We start from the raw sequence: 8,939 nt of genomic DNA on the forward strand, positions 1-8,939 counted from the left end.
TGTGTGGAGGACCACTCTGTGTGTGTGGAGGACCACTCTGTATGTGTGTAAAGGACCACTCTGTGTGTGTGGAGGACCACTCTGTGTGTGGAGGACCACTCTGTGTGTGCGGAGGACCACTCTGTATGTGGAGGACCACTCTGTGTATGGTCTTGTAGAGCCCTCCTTACTCCCTGAGGTGACTGATGGTGCCCTCTGCTGGTTTCTCTGAGAAATCTCTGCCTCCACCTTTTCCCTTCCCAACTCCCGTGGGTGTTTCAGGAAAGTAAGAGCACCCCATGTCTTTCTCCTTTCAGAGTGACTGTGTCTCTCTGGCCCCAGAGACAAGGGCATGAGAATGAACAAACAAAATGGGAGGGGTCCAGCAACAGGGCACTGCCCCCAAGCAGCTGTGTCTTGGGCATACTACGCTCCACCCTGCTTTGGTGGCTCTGTGAGCCTGTTGGAGACCCGGTGGGCTCACTGCAAGGTTCCCCCAGTCCTGACCTTGGTAGCTTCCTGTCTCTTATACAGAAGTCTGCAGCCCTGGGCTTTCAGTCCGGGAGGTGTTTTGAATCTGGCTTAAATCAGCCCTGCTGCTGTAGAACGTGTCCTTGTACAGCCCGTGGCTCACTAACCAATCTGTCACACTGTGCCACTTGCAGGTGCTGACCTGAGCTCCGTGGATCCTGTCCGGGGCAAGACAGCCTTGGAATGGGCCGTTCTGACCGACAGCTTTGACACGGCTCAGAAGATCCGGCAGCTGCTGAGGCGGCCCCAGGTGGAGCAGCTCAGCCTGCGTTACCGGCCAGAGTGGCCAGCCTTGGCTCAACTTGTGGCCCAGGCCCAGGACCCGGCTTCGGCTGCCCCATCCCTCCTAGAAAGGCTGCAGGCTACTCTGAGCCTCTCTTTTGCTCAGTGTCCGCAGGAAGGGGGTGTCCTGGACCACTTGGTGACTGTCACCACCAGCTTGGCCAGTCCCTTCCTGAGCACTGCCTGCCACACACTGTGCCCTGATCACCCACCCAAGCTGGGCACTAGAGGCAAATCAGTGCCAGAACTTTTAGGTACTGCCCCTCCGCCACCCCCAGAACCCCACCCTCCTCAGGAAGTCCCTGTCCCCCAGGTCTTTGCTCCCTACCAGAGCCCTCAGAGTATGTTCTTCCAGTGGCTACAGCCCAGGGACAGCACCAGCACCAGGTCCCAAGTCCCTAAGATCTTCCTCTCTAAAGCACCTTCCCCTTCTGCACAGTATGAGCTGATACTCAGGCCTCAGGGGCATCGAAGTCTGGCTCCTCCCGTCTGGAGATTCCAAGAGAGGAAGAAGAAGGAGGAAGAAACAGAACCATGAGGAGGTGGGCTAGGCCAAGCTAGAGGCAGCAAGTAAGACACATTCCCGGCCGGAGCCTCTTTCTGCCCACACGCTGTATTCCGTGTAGGACGTCCTAAAGCAAGGGAAAGCAAACTGCTCTCACATGAAATCTCCAAGTTGTATCAAATAAATAGCTGAGGGTAGGGAGGCGTGCATGGCATGCCGTTCATCAAAGTGAAAAAAATCTCCCTCGTGTCATCATGTTTGTCGGCTTTTGTTTATCCTCAACTTCTTGTGAGTCAGAACCACACAAGAGACATGCCTGTGGGGGTCCATAGATGCTTAACTGAGAATGAGAGAGCCACCTGGATGTGAGGAGCGCCGTCCAGCTAACTGGGACCCTGGAGAGATGGCTCAGAGGTAAAGAACACTGGCTGCCCTTGCACCCAGGTTTGGTTCCCAGCACCCACGTGGAGGCTCACAGCCATCTGTAACTCCAGTAATACGGGATCAGATGCCCTGTTTTGATCTTCTTGGGTACCAGGCACTCACTTGGTGCTTAGAGATACATGCAGACAAAAGACCTATACACTTAAAATAAAATTAAATAAAAGGGTTGGAGAGAAGGCTCAGCAGTTGAGAGCACTGACGGCTCTTCCAGAGGTCCCGAGTTCAATTCCCAGCAACCGCATGGTGGCTCACAACCATCTGTAATGGGATCCGATGCCCTCTTCTGGTGTGTGTCTGAAGAGACCAACCGTGTACTCACGTAAATAAAATAAATAAATCTTAAAAGAACAAACAAGCAAGCAAACAAACAAAGAAACCAAAACAAGAAAAGCTCTACAGTATGCCTGGGTATGGTGGCACATGCCTAATCCCAGCAGAGGCAGGCAGAACTCTGAGTTTGGAGCCTGCCTGGTTTACTAAGTAAGTTCCCGGCCAGCTAGAGCTACAAAGAGAGACCCTGCCTCATCAAAAACAAAAACAACTCTGCACTTTTAGTACAGTTTCAGTTTACAGAAAAGTTACAGAAGTGCACAGACAGCTCACTTTTGCCTTTGTTGCTGTGTTTATCAAAAGTTTAACGAAGCTGTTCATTACTGTGAGTAACTCGGGTCCACAACTGGTTCACACTTCCTGAGTTTTCCCCATCTCCCTTCTCAAGTCACAACCCGGATCCCACACCATATCCTTGTTGCTGATGAACCAGACAGCTTAGAGTATTTGAATCCCCCTCCTCCTTCTTTTCTTCTCCTCCTCCTCCTTGCCCTCATCCTCATTGTCTTCCTCTTCTCCCCCTCCTCTTCCTTGTCCTCCTCCTCCCTTCTCTTCTTCCTCCTAATCTTCTTCCTCCTCCTTGTCCTCTCCCTCCTCCTCCTCCTTGTCCTCTCCCTCCTCCTCCTCTTCCTCTTCCTCCTCTTCCTTTTCTCCCCTGTCCCCAGCTAGGTTCTGTTCTGCAGCCCAAGGCTGATAGACCCTGCTCTATAGCTCAAGGCTGATGTTTTTCTTCAGTTTAGCCTGGGGCTCTGAGTTTAGTGTTTTCAGGGGTAAGGCAGTGTAGAGGAGTCAGGTTTCCCATCAGGTAGCCTTGGAGTGTCATTTGCTGGTGTTGATCAGTTGGCTGAGGTATTGCCCAGATCCTTGTGAATTTAACACTTTCCTCACTTTCCATGCTCTCTGAAGGGAGACTGTTGTAGGAAGCCCACACCCAGCAGGCAGGAGTCACACCCCAGCTCCTGGGAGGCTCGTGTCAACTTCCACACAAAGTTTTTGAGTTTCTGCACAGAGAATTTTATCATTTTAATCATTAAAATATTTTTATTACAAAAATTATTCTGCTCTTTGAATAAGGACATACGCACATGCGCACACGCGTGTGCGCGCACACACGCACACACACACTTACACACGTGCACAGAAATAAGTAATAAAATCAGATTCAGTTCCTCCGACAGCGCTCTGGAGGCGGCTGCCGTGGGCTGCAGGGTGATCTTGCTATTCCCACTTGTGTGGTCCTAAAGCGCTGGCTTCTCTTGCTTCAGGACTCACACCTGTGGGATGGAGACACACTGGATGATGCAGAGAAAGGAGTCTACAGACTGTGAAGTGCAGACAGGAGGGCAGGTATTAAGGAAGAGTATTAAAAAAATGGAACTTGACTGGGGTGCTTCTGGGCCTCCGGGGTGGACGAAGAGTCTTTTCCTCCTCATTTCAGTACTGAAGTCACAGCACGCAACACCAGTCTTGGCAGTAGCCAGGAAAGAAACTATGTCTACAGCCTAGCAACGCAATGGTGGCAAGATGCTGTGGCCTGAGAATTGGCTTGGGACCCTGGGGAAGTGGTTTAACCCTCCTGAACCACACAGCTCTCATATGTAGACAGAAACAACAACAAGCTTGGGGGCTTGATCCATGGCTCAGTGGTTAAGAGTGCTGGATGCTTTCCTAGAGGACCCAGGTTCAAGTCCCAGCACACACACATGACAGCTCACAACTGTTCCGGTCCCAGGGGATCTGACACCTGGCCATTCTTAACTTTTACCTTATGCCTGAGGAGACTGAAGCTATGACAGCTAAGTGACTGCCCAATGTCAGCAGCTGATAAGTACAAAAGAGAGCCAACACTCACGTCTCTGAGACAACAAAACCTGCTCTCCCTGCACATGGCTTCTGCCCACAACCAGGGTTCCTCTCATTCTTTCTCCTAACCAGGAGTCACCCTAGCATTGTAGGGTCCTGTCTGAGTTGGATCTGGATAGCAGTTCTCCCTAGGGAGCCCCCACACCCCAGGGGAAGGACAGCCCCTGCAGTCCTGACCCTATCTCTAGGGTATCTGGGTCCTAAGGCTTCTACCGGAAAGGCCTCCTTAGCCTTAGTGATCCCTTAGTGGTCTCCAGCCTGCCTGTGTCCCTTCATCTGAGTGGAAAGAGGCCAACCTCGCCCTGCCTGTGCTCCCTGACGTTAATCTCCTCTCTAACACCCTGTGGCCAGCCCCATCCCAGCCTCTGAGGTTTCCATACTTGGCTTTCCATGTCTGCAAAGGCCAAGAAACTCAGCTTCGGCAAGCCAAATTATTAGCTTCCACCCTGGTCCTGCCACCAAAGAAAGACCACTTATAAAAACTGCCTCCCAGGACCTGAGGAACAGATTTGGCGTGGTAGGTGAGAAGCAGACTCCTGCTGATCGCCCCTTGCGGTGGTTTGAATATGCTTGGCTCAGGGAGTGGCACTATTAGGAGGTGTGGCCTTGGAGGAGGTGTGTCCTTGTTGGAAGGAATGTGTCACTGTGGGGGTGGACTTTGAGAGAGATTCTTCCTAAGGACCTGGAAGCCAGTTTTTTCCTCTTTGCCTGATCTTTTAGGGTCTGTCACCTTTAAGGTCCACCTACCACTAGAGAAGCCCACCTGCCCAGGCACATGCAGTGTTTGGAATCCATTGTCCTCTGCCCTTGTCCTTTGAGGCCATGACTTTCATTGTGGAGAAAGACTCTGAGTCTGAAAGGAGGCCTTGAGAACAAGGCTTGGCCCTCTCTCTGGAGCCTTCGGCTCTACCAACACCTACTTCTGGAGACTTTGGCCATATTCACACAGGTATGGTCCAATGTACACATGCCATCTGCCAGAACCCACAGGGACCTGCATGATTATGGACATCACCTGACATTGACACACAGGCTCCCAGGTGAACACAAACCAGCCATACACCCAAGCATAAAGCACACATGCACACCCTTAGCCACAGGGACACACAAGCACGGATGCAGAAAGCAGTGTCCCCTGCTCCTGGAGTTGCAGGCCCACCACGCTTCCACCTGTGTCTCTAGTACGACACACCATTCTCTTCATTGTCTTGTGGCTGGGGCTGGAGTGACCTTGTGAAGTCAGAGTTGGGCACTCAGAGGAAGCCCAGAGTTTGTCCTCAAATCTTCCTGCAGACCCCAGTGGCTTCCTTGACTGTTCAGAGCTATGGCTCTGCTAAGGAGAGGAGAGCGGTGAGCGGGCCTGGGCTCAACTTTTTCTAGTCTGTTTATTCCAGACCTGTACAGAGGGCAGGAAGGGGGCACACGAGGGGACAGAGGCCTATGGCTTGGGGGTCCTGGAGACAAGGGTTTTCCTGGAGGCCTTCCAGTCCTGGGAAGGGCAGAGGCTGGGCAAGGATGCTGGAGGGGCAGGAGAAGGGAAGGGTTTATGGCATTTCCCCTCCAGCTGGAAACAAAGGCAGATTCCTGTGTCCTGCATGAGCAATCCGGTCCCACCCTCCCGAGTGACTGGAGCCGAAGGAAATTCCGCTGGCCTCTGGCCTCACCCAGTCACTTGGCCCCTCTTTCAATCTCTCCCCTAGCCTGAGCCATTTCTAGTCTCAAAGACCCTCTACTCCCCACTAGCAATGGCTACCTTAAGCCCCGGTCTCTTCTAGGAAGTAAGATTCCCTTCACACCACCTCCCAGCCTTACTGATTAGCCTGGCCCTCCCTTAACTAAGCTCAGGCCCGGTTTCTCACTGGAGGAAGGAAAAGTCTAGATGCCCCTGGAAGGCTCCGCGCTGTCCAAAAGGCTCAGTAAGAACCGGACACGCGCACCATAAGGATGGGAATTAGGAAGAAGACAAGGCAACTCACCCAGTGACTTGACACACCTTCCTGAGCTAATAGCAAATGACAGTTCTAGGGAAGGGGAGGGGGAGGAGGGGTGCCACTGTCATCAATAAGTGTAGCATTGAAGGCTCCTATCTAATGCTAATGAGAACTGCAGATTTGGCTATGTTATTTAAATTTACAAAAAACGATAGTATCACCAGGAGGCAGGGGAGAAGGGAAGGGGGGGGAAGTGCTAACTTGGACAGCGTGAGGACCTGGGTTCCGATCCCCAGAATTCATGTGAAAAGCCAGGCATGGTGCTTGGTGCCGATAGTCTCAGCACCAGACACATCCAGGTCCCAAAGGCTTATTATATTATATATATATATATATATCCAATAATATAATATAACATAATATAATATAATTTAATAAGTCTGTGCCACCATACCCGGCTGTTTTTAAGGTTTGAGATAGATGAGTCTTTGGTTGGAGAGATGGCTCATCAAGTAAAGACACTGCCTGTAGACCCGATGACCTGAGTTTAATCCCCAGAACCCAGGTTAGAGAGAACCTACTCCCACAAGTTGTCCTCTGACCTTCACGTGCATACTGTGGTGTGCTCTCCTCTCAGGCGCACACACACACGCATGCACACACACATACAATAAATAAATATGATAAGGATGATATCTGAACCAGGGTCTTACTAAGTTACACAGGCTGGTCTTCAACTCACTCTGCAATCCAGGCAAGCCTTGGGATGTACACCCTTCCTACCTCACAGTCTCCCAAGTAGCTGGGATCTCCTATGCCACCATTTTCAGCTTCTTCCTATAATAAATTCTTACGGTGGTTTGAGTGAGCATGGTCCCCATATGTTCGAACGCCTGGTCCTCAACTGGTGGAACTGTTTGGGAAGGATTGAGAGGCGTGGCCTTGCTGGAGGAGGTGTGTCACTGGGGATGGGCTTTGTGGTTTCAAGAGCCTAAGCCAGTCCCAGTTGGCTTTTTCTCTACCTCATGTTTGTGGGTCAGTGTGCCAGCTCTCGGTTACTGCTCCAGTGCTGTGTCTGTCTGTGCTTTGCCAGGCTCCTCAGCACAAGGGTCATGAGCTCGCCGTCTGAAACTGTAAACTCTATGGTACCCCTTCACAGCAATAGAAGAGTAACTAGGATGCTTCTCATGCAGAAAAATTTTATTTCATTCTGTACTGACTTGGCTCACTCTGCTAACACACAGTCGCACCTGAAGTCTAAGCATGATACCCCCTCTCAGCGATCTGCCTCTCCCCAAAACAAACCAGACATGGGTGTGCAAATTACTCCTGCTGGAGGACTTTCCCATGTGCTTTTCTGCTGGTCTGTGATGTGTTTGAGAAGGCATTGCCGACCCATTCTACAGGAGAGGAAACTGAGGATCATTCAACTGTCCCAACGCCCAGCCTGGGCTCTTTCCACTTACTGTCCTCTCTTGCGGTCAGGTCGGCTGGTAAGAATTCGTGGCTTTGGAAGCGTGTGGGGAAGGATAACCTAGAGCTCAATGCCCTGTGGGGAAAGATAACCCAGAACTCAATGCCCTGCCTGGGAGCAGACAAGGTTAGACCAGTTCCTGGGAGCAGACAAGGTTAGACCAGTTTCCCAAGAGACACCAAGCTTCATGTCCATGCACCCCTATGACACCACATGGCCACCTTCTAACCTTCATGTTCCTCGTCCTGATGTGCCATCTCTTGCTCAAGGGTCCCTTGAGATGAGTGGCCTGATGGTTCAGGATGGGTGAGGGATGCGTAGCCCTTTCAAGGGGTCCTGAGGAGGAAGATGCCTTGGTGGTCCCAACTCTAGGGATGTGGAGGGCCTGCCAGCCTCTTCTCGAGGACCAGGGCTGCTCTCCAGCTTCTGGGATCTCCCAAAGCTGGACGTAACCAAGCTGTGTTTTGATTGACAGGTCTGGGACTAATAAGAATGTCATACAGGCTGAGAGGAGACTCCGGGGTTTTCTAGCTCACACCCTTCATTGTACAGAGAAGGAAATTGAGGGTTGAAGAGGTGATCCAGGCCTGGAACCCAACTCTATGACCCATATGATTAACCTTTGCAAGGCACTGTGGTGTTTGCTGCCTGGAACTAAAGACACCTGTCCCTTCAGGATTCCACTTAGCCCTCCACACTGAGGACCTCTTCCGGTGTTTAATAGATGGAGAGCTGAAATCTGCAGATATGTACCACCTCGCTTTCCCTAAAGGAGACCCACAACTCCCCTCTGTCATCCACCTTGTCTTTCTAGTTTGAAAAGCCTGGCCTTGTACGTGCCAGGGAGGCACCCTGACTACTGAGCTGCCCCTCTTCCACTCGAATTTCAGAGGAGCAAACCCCAGCTTGCTTCCTGCTTTCCCCCTCCTTTGATCTTCTCTCCGCCTACCCTGATGCAGATGGGGTACATACTTTGTAGGGCCTGGTACAAAAACAAAAATTATGTGTCCAAGGTCCAAATGCCATTAAGAATACTATGAAGAATTTCATGGTGGCAGCAACAGAGCACTCAAGCACGGGGCTCTGAATGGCTGTGCGTGCTTGGCCTTCATCGCTCTTGAGAGTGGGGCCTGAAACAGGCTTGGGTCAAGCACATGGAATCCTAGCTGTGAGGAGGTGGAAACAACAAGATCTCATGTTCACAGCCAGCCTAGGATTTTAGGGACCATTCTCAAAAACAAAACAAAATAAAAAAAAACATAGCACACAGTTGAGAACTTAATGCTGGTCCCCAAAAGCTCATTGCTCCACCTCTGCATCAAACCGTTGTCACCTGCCTCTAGAGAGGACCTCCTTGAGGTTCTTCAGACTAACTTCTGAGGATCAGCAGTCCTCTGCCTCACACCCTGCTGGGGGGTCTTCTGAGTCCCTGGATCTAAATTGGAATTCTTTGGGCCTGTTTCATTTTGTTCTGTCCTCAGAATATAGGAACAGCTGGGCCTTGTGAGTAACTAATTCTTGTAGACTTGGACGCAGTCTGTAATTCCTTTTCTATGTCCTCATTGGCCTGAGGCCCTAGTGCCTTCTCCAGCTCTTGTCA

At 51.2% G+C, this 8,939-nt stretch overlaps 1 protein-coding gene across 2 annotated transcripts in view; it reads left to right on the top strand.

Moving 5' to 3' along the window:
- The window catches only part of Ankrd33 (ankyrin repeat domain 33), a 9,071-nt gene extending 7,741 nt beyond the window's left edge, over window positions 1–1,330 (top strand). For both annotated transcript variants that reach the window (XM_021184341.1, XM_021184340.1), the window contains exon 4: window positions 645–1,330. In XM_021184341.1, coding sequence (XP_021040000.1) covers window positions 645–1,330 — 686 coding nt within the window. The remainder of the gene's footprint in view (window positions 1–644) is intronic.
- Window positions 1,331–8,939: the final 7,609 nt, after the last annotated feature.

The sequence above is a fragment of the Mus caroli genome, chromosome 15, assembly GCF_900094665.2.
Source record: "Mus caroli chromosome 15, CAROLI_EIJ_v1.1, whole genome shotgun sequence".
NCBI lineage: Eukaryota > Metazoa > Chordata > Mammalia > Rodentia > Muridae > Mus > Mus caroli.